Source organism: Vitis vinifera, chromosome 6 (genome assembly GCF_030704535.1).
Source record: "Vitis vinifera cultivar Pinot Noir 40024 chromosome 6, ASM3070453v1".
Classification (NCBI taxonomy): domain Eukaryota; kingdom Viridiplantae; phylum Streptophyta; class Magnoliopsida; order Vitales; family Vitaceae; genus Vitis; species Vitis vinifera.
Genome location: NC_081810.1, coordinates 6,925,121 through 6,941,245, shown reverse-complemented (window position 1 = coordinate 6,941,245; position 16,125 = coordinate 6,925,121). Strand labels below are relative to the sequence as shown.

The following is a 16,125-nucleotide window of genomic DNA, read 5'->3' as shown; positions in this document are numbered from 1 at the left end:
AGAAATTCGAGGAGAGATTCTGTGTTCCTGTCTCCACGTGGGCGTCTATTGTGAGACTGTAGTACTCGACACGTGTCACCACGTTCATTGGGTCCCACATTTTACTTTGGGCCCGCCAGGCCCTTCAATGTTTGTGGGCTTGGGCTTAAATTTGCTAACTTTACATTCCGTTTGATAACGGCCAGTACGGGCTTTCCTGGCTCTCTTACTGAACTTTTATAATAACTCCCTAAAATATCTCTTTATACCTTGAAAATCTTTAATATGTCTCTCCATTTCTTTAATATCCTTAAAATGCTATTTTATATATTCAAAATTCCTAATATGTTCTATTCGTTATCGATTTTTATAGAATATTGTTTCATCTATTAATATTTTCTAATATATTTTGTATATTATATAACCTTCAATTTCTTCGTTTTAAAGTTTTAAGGGGGTGTTTAGTACATGGGAATAAGGAATAAAAACAAATTTGGTGATTTCATTTTTAGTGTTTGAATGAACCTAAATGATTATTTATTTATATTCTAATATTTGGTAATAATAGGAATGATAATGAAAAATAAATAAATTAACAATAATACTTTTACATATAATTTGAAATTATTATTTTTTATTTTCATTTAAAAATAAATAAATTTTGAGATTTTTTTTTGTTATTAAATAATAAGACTAAAAATAATAATTTTGTTATGATATAAAGAGGTATCGGGGCTTGATGAATAAAATGTAGGGTAAAATAGTAATTTTAGACTAATTTATATTTTCTTATGGGATTAATGAATCAAAATATCACCTACTTGCGATGAATTGAAATCTCACTTTCATCGATTCCCACTTATAAGTGGGATTTGATTTTTGTATAAATCATTTTTTATTTCATTTATACATTTATAAAATTTATCAAAATATGGGAATGAGTGAGGGAATAAATGAAATGTCTATTCCTACTCCTTATTCTCACATGTCAAACACCCTCTCAGAGTAAGTTTGAAAGTGAACGGGTGTTTGATAAATCAACTTAATAATTTTATTTAAGTCATTAAATAAGTTAAGTAAATTTGGTAAAATAACTTAAGGATACAAACAACTTTAAGTAATTAGTATAAATAATTAATTTATTCTTAAATTCACATCTTCATTTTATTTTTATACCTTTTATTCATTCTATTTAACTCTACAATCTCTTTTGTTACTCCATTGACACCTCCATTGTTATTTTACCTCATTTACTATAATTATAATTTATAAGAAATTAAAATAAAGGTTTTGTTTGCAAAGTGTTTTCGAAAAATATTTTTTGAAAATTAAAAAAAAAAAATCTGTTTTTTCTATTTTGAAATTGGCTTTAATACCATTGATATTATTAGTTTCATATCATAATTTAGTAAAATTAGGATAAAATAATACTTTTGATTATAAAATAAATTATTATTTTAACGAGATTTTTATTTTACCAATAGATAAATTATCAATAAATAAATATTTATTAACTTATAAACAGAATTACGTTGTTAATCATAAAAAATATAAAGGCTACTAAATTGAAGAGATGTAGTGTTAAATAAAAATTTATTTAAAATTATGTTATGAATTTTAATAATAAGGATTTCTAAAAATATTATTATTTTATACATTTAATAAGATTATTAATTCAGTACCTAGACTTGAGTTGGGATAAGAAGATTTTTTTTTTTTTTAAATAGGATTATTAATTTATTGAACATTAAGATTTTGTTGTAGTCTGTAATACGGATAATAAGGAAAAAAATAATAATGACGAATAGGAAAAGTACACACCTACATGCTATGTTTGGTTCTTAAATATGAAGAAAAAAAAAATGAAAGAAAAAAAAAATAAAATAAAATTAATAATAAAAATTAAATAATTTAAAAATGTATAAATTTTTCATTAATTTTAATTATATTTAATTTCTTTTTAATATATTTTATAAAATAATCAAACATGAAAAAAAAAAATATATTTTTTTTATTTCCTTATAATTTTTAAGAACTAAACATAACCTAAATCTCGAATTGCTTGGGACATTATTTATACTTTGGTGATGTTAGTTTTTTTTATTAAATCTTATTTATTTGCACTTTAATCCATTATTTTTAGAAGGTTGACCACACGAGAAAGGGTACTTGAAGGGTCAAATGTAAAACCATGTCTTCCCAAGTAGAAATAAAGAGAAGCGTGGGAGGAGAAGCTATATTTAACGGTAATAACTACCGCATCCTCTAAAGAGACCAATATTCAAGCGATAGAAGAAATGTCCTGAATTCCAGGATCTAACAAAGCTATCGGCCAAGCAAACAATTTCTAAAAATGAATACCCAAATCCACACACAGAAACCAGAGAATTTATCGGTAAAGCTCTTCTCTCTCTCTCTCTCTTCAATCTCCCTCTTCATTTCCTTTTCGCAAACTCTTCAATCATTCTAATTATCAAGTCAAAAACCCTCTTCATTTCTGAAATTATTGTTTTCTTCAATGATCTCTGCATCTGGGTTTGCTGAATTTCTTCATACTAGTCTCATTTTCTAGCTCTTCCTTGGATTCCCATTGATAGAAAATGAATGTTTGCGTTTGAATGAGCTTTATGTATGGTTGGTCTGTTATGTTATTTTCTGGTTAAGAAGTAAAAATCAGTACATGAAGGATTAGATTATTTGAAGAAGTTTAGATGGGGCTTGATGCAAAAAATACTCGAGTTTGTATATGTAAAACCCTTAAATTTTGTTCATACACTTGTGTGTTTATAAGAAACAATCCATTTATTTTGGGTGTTTCTCTGTTCGTCTTCCTTGTATATAAATACTTTCCTTCAGTTTTCAGTGTTTTGATTTACTCTTCGCCTGTTCTTGCCTGCACAATAGTTCTTATTAAATTTCTTTTGTGTTTGGAACCCTTCAAAGACCAAAATTCAAAGAGGAATGAGTCTGTGTCTGTTCAAGATGATGATGCCAAAAGAAATGAGAAATCCTCATTGCACACACAGACAAGTAAACGACGAAATGAATGGGATAACGATAATTTGATTGGTAGAAGTGTTCCCAGAGGGGGAAAGCTAAATGAAATTCAGGAGGGGAAAGGGGAATCTAGTTTGGATGGAGGAGACAGCTCCTCTCTCAGTAGTTATGATGCAGAAAAAGTCCAGAGAGTTGATGAGAAGCCTGATTCTGAATGGGGTAATGGCTTTGATGAGCGGTGTCGCAAGTTTAACGATGGTGGCGGCAGTGAGTTGGAGGCTGAAAGTCCAGAAGAAGCAGAAGATGAAGATGAAGGACATGAATATGGGCATAAGGCTGTTGAGTGGACAGAGGATGATCAGAAGAATCTCATGGATCTTGGGACTTCCGAGATAGAAAGGAACAAAAGGCTAGAGAGTTTGATTGCAAAAAGAAGAGCGAGGAAATTAATGAAAATGCGGGTTGAGAAGGATCTGATTGACTTAAACAGCAGAGAGCAAGTGGGTCAAATTGCTCCCATTTTGATTGCAAGAAACAACCTTTTGCATCTTCCCAATGATTTGGGCGAGGCTGAAGATTTACCTGTTCCTGGCTCAGCTCCCTCTGTACTGTTACCTGGACGGAACCCATTTGACCTTCCCTACGACCCGCAAGAAGAAAAGCCAAATCTCCTGGGAGATAGCTTCCAACAAGAATTCACGATGCCTCACCAAAAGGAAATGTTCTTCTGCAGGCATGAGAGCTTCACTTTAGGGTCCTTTTACTCGGGTGAAAACAAGCAAGAACCACACAGCTCTAAGCGGTGTCCTGATTTTATTGGTACCAAGACACGGGCATTGGAGGGATCAGGATTCTCCAGATTTAAATGGTCACCAAGTAAGATTAAACTTTCTAAATTTTTGTTACTTTCAAGTTCTTCTCTCTGTTTAGATGAGGATGTAAGGCAAGTTCTGTTCCTAGAAATGAATCAATGTATTACTTACCCCTGCAGATAATGAGGATAAAGAAAAGATTTTTGAAGAAAAGTCATCCCAACATGATGAATCCAAGTCCCATATTGAAAGTGATCAACAAGGTGGCGAAGTTCCCAAGCCAGCTGTAGACTCGGTAGGAACCTTCCATGAAAAGGATAGAGAAACTGACCTCAGCATGATCAAGACTGAAGGGAAGGACGAAGCAAATACCAGTGATATGGAGTCAGAGCCATCTGAGAGAAATGATATTCCCATGAAACCAGAATCAGTTGAAGACAAAAATGATGAGTCAAGCTCATCATCTTTGTCAGAAGCGAAAGAGCACAGTGGTCAAGAAAATGAAGTTTCACCCCATTCCAACCCTTCTCCAAATGATGGAGACATGAACAAGGAAGTCACTTCTGGCAGTGAAGAAACATGGGTGGCCTCATCTCATCTGTCTGGTGTAGAGGAAAACGAATCAAGCTTGAGAAAAGTTAATGAGATCAATGAAGAGGATATTATTATACAAGTAGGATTCTCAGGAGTTGACCAGGATTCTGAAGACTCCATTCCCTTGGCTGTGCATCCTGGACAGGTAGTTAAACTAGAGTCAATCCACAAAAGTTCATTTCATCTCCCAACACTTCTTGTTCCCCAAATAGTTGGACTTACTGTTGCACCCCTTGTATCCTTGAACAGGGAGCATCTAGTCCTACCGAGAAGTCTGCCAGGGAGGCAAGCAGCATTTACAATGTGAGTGATCCAGCACTGCATGCAAGTGATGGCATGGAAGACCTAAAGTCCATCAAAGGCATAGATGATGAACCCCTGGCTGACAAAACTAATCCAAAATCCATTGCAAATATTGAAGATGAACCTGAAAAGCTGGCTGTTGAGGAAAATGATAATTCAACAACTATTGAAGATCTTGTGCAAAAGCCTGGAAAATTAACTACACAGGAGAGCAATGTCGAGGAGGCAGAGCCAATTGAGGACAAGGACAACTTGAAATCAATTCAAGATAGTGAAGGTGACCAAGGAAATGTAGAAGCTGGATCTTTTGGTGGTGACCAGAGTTCCGATGCTTTTTCTTCATCAGCTCTGGAGCCAGAAAGGGTAATTGAACAATCCGTTGCTGGGTTGAGTTCATCTTTTTCTCATCCTAAGCCTGTATTACCAGAAAGGGTCCCAGTTGATCAAGTCTCATCAAATTTTTATCAAAATTTACATATCTAACATTCTCAAATGGATAATAATTTTTCAAATGATTTATGGATTGAAAATTTAAATATAACTGTTCTTGAAAATGCAGTGCTTGATTGAGGATTCAGTAACTTCTCATCTAACAGTAGATTTTGAAAAATTACAGGTGTTCAACCAGGGATCTGGTGATCTCATTGCATCAGCTGTGCAGCCAGAATCGGCAGTCGAACAAATTTCTAACAATTCAAGTTTATCCTCATCTCCAAAGTCTGTATTACCAGAAAAGGTCCCAGTGGATCAAGTTTCTTCATGGAGTTTTAATCCAGAGGTACATGTAACTGTCCAACAAACTGACATGGAGGATAATTCATTGCATGAATTGCTGCCTCAAAATTTTAGTCTGACTATGCCTCCAAATGCCCAGCATTTGATGGAGGATTCAGTTGCTCACTCACCTAATAATAGTGATTATGAAGGGCAGCAGGTTAGTAAATACCTCTCTGTCTCTCTCTCTCATACACACACACACACACACATCTTTGTTTCGATTTTTTGGTTTTTGTTTCATTTGGAGTACCAACATCAGGACTTATGGTTGCACCTCTTATTGGATAGGAACCATCCAATCCTTCAGAGAAAACTTCAGGAGCCAACATAAGCTACAACATCAATGAATCTGTAGTCCATGACAAGGAAGGCGAGGAGAAAAAATCTATTGAAGACAATGAAGGCAAATCACAATCAGTGACATCAATCAGTCAAGAGGCTGCTGCAGAATCTTCAAGATCAGATGAGGAAATAAGTTCCAAATCTATTGAAGATAATGAAGATGGGATGGAAAGAACTTCTGCACATGGAACCAATATTGGTCCATCATATGATTCATATCCAGCTGAGGAAAATGCTAATTCAGACATACCTGCAACCATGGCAAACGAAAAGGTACTGTTTTGTCAGATAATAATCTCACCCAAATAGAAAATCATATGTATTTTGGTTAATTTGCATGCATTCATACTATTGTTGACCATATCTGCATGTTTTTTATGATATAAAGGAAAAGAAAACAGAAAAATTGTATACAGAATGACTTCAAATTCACACCTTGGTGACGTTGAACAGGAGCTATCCAATCTTCCAATGAAGTCCACTGAAGAAGTCAATATCATTCACAACTTGAACAGGTTAGAGGTCAGTGGGAATGCAACATTAGCAAGTGAGGAGGGAGACAAGGCTCTAGAGGGAGTGCCCAAACCACATGAGACAACTAGTTCTAGGTTTATCACAGATATTGAAGCTGAATCCAATACAGTGACTGAAGACGAAGCTATTAATGGCGCAACAAAAGCTATGGGGGAGAATGAGAATTCAATCTCAACTCCAGATACTGAAGATTTTACAACATCAATGGAACATGGGGTCATTATATTCCCGAAAAAAACAGACGACGCCAAAGATAATTCAGAATCCATTACAGATGTTGAGGGTGACTCCAAAAATTCGATGGGATATGAAGCTACCATTTGCTCACCAGAACCAGGAAACCTGAATGACAATTGGAACATCCCCATAACTGTTCCAGAAGGAGAGGTAATATTAAAAAGTATTTTTCCTAATGCTCCCTTTGGCTGCTGAGAAAACAATGTAAATGAGGAAGACTTGGAATCTTAAAACTAACAATGCAGCCTCAACTAGTTAAGAATCCAAACTTCATTTCTTTTCCTTCATCTTCTTGGAAACCAAACGGAGCATTAAATTCTTAGATAGCAGGGCATTTCACTTATGTTCTCTTTTTCTCTTACTCATAAAGTGAATGTGTATATCTCAATTGCCATCAGAGCCATCAGCAATCACATATGGTTAACTCTTTCATTTAATTTCTCTTGTAGTATTCAAATTTTTTTATGACATTGAGCAGGAACTATCAGATCTTCCTCCAGAGAAGTCTATGGAAGAAGCCAACATCATTCTGAGTGAGAATGAAGCAGAAGCAGGTCAGATGGACATAAAACAAACTTCAGAATCTGTTGGAGACGGTGAAGGTGATTACCAAAGTTCCATCAGACAATTTGCTGTTGTTGAACCATCTGAAACTACTGAGGTAACTAATCCAGTAACCACCCAAGATACTGAAGGAAAATCTGGAAACTTGATACATGATAATAATGTTATGGACACACCAGAGCCAGTTGAGGACAATGCTACTTTAGACACGAATGGAGATGTCAAGGAAAACAAAGGTGAAACTGCAGATTTGAGTCAAGATGATATTGGAACAAACAAATAGGTCAACCACAATATTGTGTGGAACTCTCAAAATCAGGGATTTCTCCAACAACATGAAATGACTTACGTAAGGAAGTCTTGAAGCCATCCAATTAGAAGAATATAGTTCTTTACTGTGCCCATATAAGGGAAGATGAAAAGCCCATCTTTCTTGCTTTGGGGTGAATTACAACAGAAGAAGTGGAACATAAGTTCAAGGTGACTAGCCTAGAGTACATTTTTGGATAGAGTGGTCTACAGAACTGCTGAGCTAAGGAGCAACATTTTTCAATCCGGCAAACAGCTGGACAATGAGCATCAGGGATTCTCGGTTTTGGTTTGTGAATGGTAGCCAGAGAGCTTTACACTATTGGATGGTGGGTTGAACAGCAGTTTGAAGAGTTCATTTTCCCTGTTTACCTTTTTTGTTCTTTGATATATCACTTTGTCTATAGTAGGAAAAAGAAAATTCGGCATTGTTATCCAAAGGCTCCTTCTGAAAATGATATCGTTTAGAGGAAGGAGGGTGGATATACCATGTCTAAACTGTAAATGTGATGTTGTGTGCTATGTAATCAAAGTATTTGCATAATAAGAGATGAAATTGAGGTGTATCACTAGTTAAATTCTTTCATTCTGAAAATTCATATTATTTGTTTTATCATTGAAGTACCAATTTGTTGTTGCTGCAAACTGCATGATCCCTCTGACTAATATGGAGAGAACCATTTTAGGACCAAATTTAGTTTTCCCCACTGCCAAACAGAATCAATTATGCCATAAAATGGGATAAATGATTACCCTTCTAGGAAACTTGTTCCAGAATAGTGGAAATTCTATAGGGTACTTCCATGCATGTTTTATGAAACTTCATAATACAATTGCAGAAAGAAAACGTAATGGAAAAAACATGGTCATGGGGTCCCTTGGGTTGGTTGATAGAAAGTGAGATCTTCCCACTGGAGACCCAAAACACAGGTTATTTCTTTGCCTCAAGCATTCTTCAATATGCTATGCCACCTGAAGTCAGGATCTTCTTTTTCTTTACTGTTTGGCTTATTACAATATGCTCTTTCACCATGTTCATGCTGCCTCAAACAAAGGGAATCCTGATCAATGAAACATATGAAGGAGAACAGAAGAAACACTGGCTCTGGAAGAAGTATTATGATCATGATCCTGTGAAAGACATCAAAGCCCCAGCTAAGCAAAGTTCAGAGTAATTTGATAAACTTTCGTTGTTTGTTTTTTGACTATACTAGTTTCATTCCAGGGCAATCTTTCACTGTCCATATGTTTAACTAGATCCGTTGACTTTGTAAAGAAATTGCTCATTCTAGTTCAAGCCTTTCTGGTCATTTTTTCCCTAATTTTTTTGCTTTTGGGTAATGAATATTTCGATTGATTATCAATGGTATTGAAGGGCTACTCTATCTTGCTCCCTCTTTTTCCCTCTCCAGTTTTAGTTACCAACTCCACAGTATAAGGTTTGATCTGAAAAGAGAAACTGCTGTTTGTGTTAAAGCTTACGATACGACACATTAGGAAATTACTGGTATCAAAGCAGTGTTAGCAAAATGACTCTACACAAATGGAAAGGTTTGACAACCCAGTGGTTATTACTAGTTGAGCTCAATTGGATTATAAGCTGATGGCTCTCACCTCATCCTTACTCTACAATGATTAACGACCCATACTAAAAAAATTAAATGAAAAATAATAAAAATAAGGGTTTATTACAATTTACCCCCTCAACCTATAGCGTGTTTTACACATTGTCCTTCGAGTTCAAAATCGAGCAATGTACTCTCCAAACTTTATAATTGTATGTAATGTGTATTTTCTAAGTCATGACATTACATTTTTTTATAGAATGACATGTGCTCTCCGCGTGACTGAGGGCAAAATGATTTTTTTTTTTAAATAAGTGAGGACAAAAGAGTCATTTCATTTTAAACCCTAACAACCCTCCTTTCTTCATTTTCCAGAAACCACATTTTATCAGCAACCAAATCCATTTGCAATGTCTTAAAAAATAGACAAATTCACAAAAAGAAAACATTACCAAACAAGTTGTTTTACCTAAAACCCCAAAACCCTAACAACTCTCCTCCTTCTTCCTTCCTTCGTTTTCCAAAAACCACATTTTCTCGACAACCAAATACATTTGTAGTGTCTTAAAAAATAAATAGATTTACAAAAATAACATAACCAAACAAGTTATTTTACCAAGCAATTGAAGCATCGAATCGAAACACCTTCACAATCCAAAACAACCAAATTCAATTGTTAAACAAAAAATAATTGAAAAACAATATAAAAATCTAAAAAGAAATCAATTCAAAATTCAAATGATAGCCTTACCAAATCCAATGAAAATGTTTGAAAGAAATTTTTGGGATTTAAAGAAATTGGAAAATACAGGATTTGGCTAACTTGAAGCGATTGGTAGCTTTATCGTGGCAAAGTAGGTTTCATAATTATGGGCAAAATTGGGGTGGAATTTGCCTAACCTGGTTGAATATTTGGAGGGTGAAGTTGAGGTCAAGGTTTTGCTAACAATTGATCATCGAAATGATGCGTTTGAGGAGTGACGGTGTAGGATTTGAGGAGGGTAGAATCACGATGGCAAAGTGGTGGTGTGATGGGTGGTCAGTGAAGAAATCCACGATGGTGCTGACAACGATTGAGGGAGGACAATTAGGGTTTTTAAAATGAAATGACCATTTTGTCCTCATTCAAATAAGTCATGTGAAGGACACATGCATCTTCCGTTTAATTAAGTAACATTGTCACTCAAAAAATACACATTGTATACAATTATAAAGTATAAATGATACATTAGACGATTTTGAACTTGATGGGACAATGTGTAAAACATGTCATAAATTAGGGGGTAAAAAGTAATAAACCCTAAAAATAAAAAAATAAAAATGTTGGTTGAGACTCTTTTGGGCAATTATTTTTTCGAGAGCTGACAGGAGATGAGCAGATTTTAATAATAAACTATATATGAGAATCCAAAGGCCTAGGTAAGATGTCACATTATTTGTATAATTGTATATGCGCCTCTCACTCAGTGCTTTTTCAACAGTTCATTTTCCCATCCAAAACTCTCCAATGTTTTTCACTGCAAAATCACTAAATGAGTGTTAGGTTCAAGATTATGGGTGGTGAACATAAGGTAATGTGTTCCTAATTCCAGTGAAAGTTAGCTTTGACTGGGATGGCAATTCATTAGGTGAGAACCAACAATCAGGTGACCACCTAAGCATCAATCCCTTCAATTTTCCGGCTATTTAAAGGCCCTGCAACTGCCCCTTTCTCCCAAAGATCAAGAAAGGTCAGCAGGGTAGAAGTGAAAATTTTGAGGCATTTATCAGTCTGTGTAGTTGCTGAGAGCAAAGTACAGGACATGGATTGCATATACAAAGATCCGAATCAGCCCATTGAAGCAAGAATCAAAGACCTTCTGTCAAGGATGACTTTGAAAGAAAAGGCTGGACAAATGACCCAGATCGAGCGACGTGTTGCCACTCCCTCTGTCCTTAAGGATCTCTCCATAGGTACCATCCATCTGATTATGCAGTATGCACTTATGGATTGTGTTCTTTTGTGCATCTTTTTCATTCAGTTGGTGGTGCTGATACTTTTTTCAGGAAGTATACTTAGTGCTGGTGGGAGTGGACCTTTTGACAAGGCATTATCAGCTGATTGGGCTGATATGGTGGATGGGTTTCAGCAGTCTGCGCTCGAATCGCGACTTGGGATTCCCCTTCTTTACGGGATTGATGCTGTTCATGGCAACAATAGTATCTATGGTGCCACTATATTTCCCCACAATGTTGGACTTGGAGCCACCAGGTTGGTTTGGTTTGTTGTTGTTCCTAATTTCTTTCTTGGTGAATATTATTGCTCTGTTTGGTTGCTTAGAAAAGGGAGGGAAAAAGAAAAACAATTACAGTTTAGAATGCTTTTGTTCTCAAGTATTCGTTACTGATCAAAGGAAAATGCATCCTCAAACTGCTTGAATATATGCGTCAATGACAGCTTTGAAATAAAATTTGTTGTTCTGGCTGTTTTTTAGCACGATACTTCTCTCAAGGAAAACTAGAACATTCTATCAAGTGAGTTATTATACTTTCTGAAGCCAAAATGACAAGAACCATAGGAATCAATTTTGTTTAGATATTCTCGGCAACCAAATGGAGAGTGAAGGTTAGGAGTTCTATATTCGCTGCAGGACCCTAATTATCTAAAATGTGTGATAGAGATGCAGATTTGGCTCAAAGAATTGGGGTTGCAACAGCTCTTGAAGTTAGGGCAAGTGGCATTCACTATACTTTTGCTCCTTGTGTGGCTGTAAGTGATTGATTGTCAATGTAAACATTCTCTCCATATAAAAATATATTCATCTTAGCTTTCTTTTATAGTTATCGCATTATTTGAATTGATCATTGATATAACCAGTAAACTTAACAAGAGAAGGCTCAGAAAATTACAGTAGCTTCTTATTTTAGTAATATCATGCTAAATTCAAGGTTTCTTCTAGTTTGCAAGTGTTTAAAATTTTGGAAGAACAGTGCAAATTTTCAGTTATGTGGAAACTCTCTGTTGGTGTATAAGCAGGGTTTTGTGAATTATTCTTCAAAATTCTCCAAGTGCTGTGATTTCTGGATAATCTTAATATGTCACAGATAGAGAATTGTTTATATCTTGAAGCTTTTTCTTGGCACAAAGAGATGGAAAAAACAGAAACTGGGGTTCTTCAGAGAAAAAAATTCACATTTGATCTATTTGACCAAAATATTTTGTTCTTTTTTCCTTCATGTTTGTTAAGGTTATTTAACTACCCATGGGATCCTATGTATTTAGCAACAACATCAAATAGGATTTTGGGGTTAAAACTCTGTTCATGGGAAGTGAACAACTTCTAACACCTCCTAAGCAGTCTAAGGATTTGGAGAAAAACCCCTGTTCACAGGGAGAGCACCTGAGTTCCAACCTTCAACTACTAACTTGACAGGCTTCTTGACTGCTATGGGTGAGTAGTTTTGCTCCAATCACTTCAAATGGGACCAAGAATAGGATTGACTCGAGTAAACTATATGCTAAAATGGAGTGTCTGTAGTCCTGATACAACAATTGAATTCTTATGGAGAGGATAAAATATTAAATGCTTGCATAATCTTAATGGTTAGTATGGGATAATTGATGAGCTTGTTAGACAATTTTATTGATTATCTAGGTACATATTACCTTCAAGTTTTCATGTTGCTACTAAGGTTTCTCTTGTTTAAATGGAAGATGGGTCCATTTGTTCATACAGGTCTTGTTGATGGTTTTTATTTTTGGTTTTTTATTTTATTTTCCTTTCTTTTTCCCAACATTCCTTTTATCTTGTAGAATTAGTGTCTCAAGCAATTCATTCAGATTGGTTCTGGCAGGTCTGCAGAGATCCCAGATGGGGAAGATGCTATGAAAGTTACAGCTCAGACACCAACATTGTTAGAAAGATGACTTCTGTTATTACAGGTTTGCAGGGAAAGCCACCCCCAGGACACCCAAAGGGCTACCCTTTTGTAGCAGGAAGGTAAAGAGATTGGATCTATTTCTGTTCACTCTGCTCTCACATTTAAACCAATTGCATCTTTAATTCAGCTTAAAAATCCAATCACCATTTCACATCTTCACAACAAGAAATTCATACTGATTGGAGGAAAATGAATCTCACATATTACTACTTCTTGGAAAGGGCTGTCTCCATGGTTTAGTCCTGTGCGATACATCTGAAATTGTAATTCTCTTCTGTTTGTATCTTCTGATACTTACAAGTTGCTTGTTCTTATTCCTAAGAAATTGTATTCATTGATTTATTTATCTGATGGCAGACACAATGTTGTTGCCTGCGCCAAGCATTTTGTTGGAGATGGAGGAACTGACAAAGGTGAAAATGAGGGCAATACCATATTGTCCTACGAAGATTTAGAAAGGATTCATATGACGCCTTATCCAGACTGCATTTCTCAGGGAGTTGCCACTGTCATGGCTTCTTATTCTAGCTGGAATGGAACACAACTGCACGCTCATCGTTTTCTCTTGTCAGATGTTTTGAAAGATAAGATGGGCTTCAAGGTAAACAACCATGATCTTACTCATTACATTGCGTTTAAATAATGATCAATGTTCCTCATAATGCATTCAGTAGGTGAAACTTTTCCCAGCAGTACAGTGATCCTGAAATCTTCTGCTTGTGTTCTCTTTCTTTATTCATGGGTAGTATACTAAGATCAGCTCATGGTGGCACACCTGTTGATTTTTTTGTTAGTTTTTGGAAATTTGCAGTGGCTGCAACACTAGCACATCTAGCTGAATTCCTATGAAATCTTCTGCTGCAGGGCTTTTTGATTTCTGACTGGGAAGGACTTGACCGGCTTTCCAAACCCAATCCTCATGGTTCAAACTACCGCACCAGCATATGTACTGCTGTTAATACAGGCATTGACATGGTAGAGCTTAAAATCAAACTCCCTGAAGCTTAAGCTTTAGATTACATAATTTGTATCTCCCTTTCCCTGACTCAGAAAAATGCAGGTGATGGTGCCTTTTAGATATGCCAAATTTTTGGAGGATTTGATAGACTTGGTGGAATCAGGGGAGATACCAATGACTAGGATTGACGATGCTGTGGAACGGATCCTGAGAGTGAAATTAGTTGCTGGGCTTTTCGAATATCCCTACAGCGATAGATCTTTGCTAGATACAGTTGGTTGCAAAGTAAGTGTACAGAACTCAAGACATATCTGATAGGCCTTATAGCAAGCTTTTGATGCATGTCACTGGAAAACACCAAAGGGTCCCCATTTCTCACTGAGCTGAATTGATTTGGCCATTTATTTTTAGGATCTTAAGATTGATATTCACTTTTTCAAAGTTCTATCTCAATATTTTTGTGAAATCCTTTATGTCATTATCTTATGATTGATGAATTTAGAGTAAGGTTCTCATCTTGCTTTAGACTAGGATACTCTTTGTTTTGCCATTGCTGGAAAACTTCAATTATCAATAGCATCACCAGATCATACATTCATAAAATCACCATTACCAGCAATCTGATTACCATTCAGGCTGTATATACACATGGGAGACCTTTTGTTAGGGGCATCCATGACTAAAATCTCCCAACATGATGACACAAGGTAAAGAAATAGCCTGTCTTAGAATGAGGAATCCTAACCAAAAGCTAGAAAGTAGTGCTTCTAGTATCATTTTTATAATGCATTCTACCTTGTGGCACGATTATAGAAACTGTTATTTGTCAATAATCCAACTCCAGTGTGGAAAGGACTTGAGATGAAGTTTTACCCATCACAATGTTTCTTCAGCTGCATAGAGACCTAGCACGTGAAGCCGTTCGCAAGTCTTTAGTTCTGTTAAAGAATGGAAAGGATCAAAAGAAACCATTTCTTCCGTTAGACAGAAAGGCCAAAAGAGTTCTTGTTGCTGGATCACATGCTGATGATCTTGGATATCAGTGTGGAGGATGGACAGCTACTTGGCATGGAGCCAGTGGAAGAATAACAATTGGTATGTACTTTATGTTACAATTTGCCCCAAAACTGAATGACTAATAGCCATATCTCAATATTCAAGTGCCAATCAATAATTAGAATGGCTTCAGTGGATATGATAATCCAAAAAATAAAAAATAAAAAAAATAAAAAAATAAAAATGAAGAAACAAAAAAAATCAGTGTCATGATTTCTTGCCATACTTTTGTAGATCTCAAATATCATTATTGTACTGATATCTGCCCTGTTTTTGGACATCAAACTGATTGGATCACTTGTATTTTAGGCACGACAGTCTTGGACGCCATTAGAGAAGCAGTGGGGGACAAAACAGAAGTGATCTATGAGCAGAACCCATCACCAGCCACCTTTGAAGGTCAAGATTTCTCCTATGCCATTGTAGTTGTGGGTGAGGATCCATATGCGGAACACACCGGCGACAATTCAGAACTCATAATACCCTTTAATGCCAATGATGTGATAAGTCTAGTCGCTGACAGAATTCCCACATTGGTAATTCTCATCTCTGGAAGGCCCTTAGTTTTAGAGCCATGGATCTTGGAAAAGATGGATGCTTTGATTGCTGCTTGGTTGCCTGGAAGTGAAGGTGGAGGAATTACTGATGTTGTCTTTGGGGATTACGATTTTGAAGGCCGCCTCCCTGTGACATGGTTCAAAAGCGTTGAACAACTGCCAATGCACCCTGAAGATAATTCATATGATCCTTTGTTTCCATTTGGTTTTGGATTGACATACAATAAGAAAGGGCCTCTGAACTGATTAGATCAGATGATAAGGATGGCCAAAGGTCTAATTTTCTTGACCTAATGCAGAAACAGCCTGGATCGTTGTCTGCATTCCTCAGTGTAAGAATTCACCCCATGTTGTTTCTTATTCCCTGGAATTCCCATGCCCACTGGTTCCTAATTGTAATGATTTCAGAGGCCCATGTCTCCTTTTTCCAGGAAGTTGATTGATAATTTGTATTATAAGTGCAAACAATTTGACAATAATCATCTGTCTATTTATGATATTTGATCTGAAAATGATTAGAAAGAGACTGCAGAAGTTCACAGTAAATATTATTAGATATGATATGTCCCTTCTGTTTAACCATTTTCTCTTGTCCAAATATGCCTAAGAATTCTGCTATC

General features: G+C 35.8%; 2 protein-coding genes across 3 annotated transcripts; both read left to right on the top strand.

The window, feature by feature from the left end:
* The first annotated feature begins 2,223 nt into the window (after positions 1-2,223).
* LOC104879531 (uncharacterized) lies at positions 2,224-8,017 on the top strand. 2 transcript variants are annotated; one of them, XM_059737499.1, is made up of 8 exons: positions 2,224-2,374; positions 2,923-3,852; positions 3,968-4,527; positions 4,632-5,048; positions 5,302-5,619; positions 5,751-6,077; positions 6,258-6,725; positions 7,054-8,017. In XM_059737499.1, exons 2-8 carry the CDS (start codon positions 3,348-3,350, stop codon positions 7,420-7,422), a joined length of 2,964 nt encoding a protein of 987 aa, XP_059593482.1. In that variant the 5' UTR covers positions 2,224-2,374; positions 2,923-3,347; the 3' UTR covers positions 7,423-8,017. The 2 variants fall into 2 exon arrangements, with proteins under 2 accessions (XP_059593482.1, XP_059593481.1); XM_059737498.1 differs by lacking the exon at positions 2,224-2,374 and having other exon boundaries at positions 2,526-3,852.
* Positions 8,018-10,378: 2,361 nt separating this feature from the next.
* On the top strand, positions 10,379-16,029 carry LOC100255282 (uncharacterized). Its single transcript, XM_010652633.3, has 9 exons — positions 10,379-10,966; positions 11,060-11,264; positions 11,672-11,762; positions 12,848-12,993; positions 13,292-13,535; positions 13,799-13,909; positions 13,995-14,177; positions 14,786-14,987; positions 15,258-16,029. The coding sequence occupies exons 1-9, from the start codon at positions 10,816-10,818 to the stop codon at positions 15,749-15,751; spliced, it is 1,827 nt and encodes a 608-aa protein (XP_010650935.1). The 5' UTR covers positions 10,379-10,815; the 3' UTR covers positions 15,752-16,029.
* Positions 16,030-16,125: the final 96 nt, after the last annotated feature.

What these genes read in the sequence shown, in the direction of transcription:
- LOC104879531 (XM_059737498.1), top strand. Translation starts at nt 2,691, where the DNA reads ATGGGGCTTGATGCAAAAAATACTCGAGTTTGTATATGTAAAACCCTT. An exon ending in TGGCTGTGCATCCTGGACAG is followed by an intron (nt 4,528 to 4,631) that starts GTAGTTAAACTA and finishes ATCCTTGAACAG; the next exon opens with GGAGCATCTAGTCCTACCGA. An exon ending in CAACCATGGCAAACGAAAAG is followed by an intron (nt 6,078 to 6,257) that starts GTACTGTTTTGT and finishes GACGTTGAACAG; the next exon opens with GAGCTATCCAATCTTCCAAT.
- LOC100255282 (XM_010652633.3), top strand. Translation starts at nt 10,816, where the DNA reads ATGGATTGCATATACAAAGATCCGAATCAGCCCATTGAAGCAAGAATC. An exon ending in CCTTAAGGATCTCTCCATAG is followed by an intron (nt 10,967 to 11,059) that starts GTACCATCCATC and finishes TACTTTTTTCAG; the next exon opens with GAAGTATACTTAGTGCTGGT. An exon ending in TACCCTTTTGTAGCAGGAAG is followed by an intron (nt 12,994 to 13,291) that starts GTAAAGAGATTG and finishes ATCTGATGGCAG; the next exon opens with ACACAATGTTGTTGCCTGCG.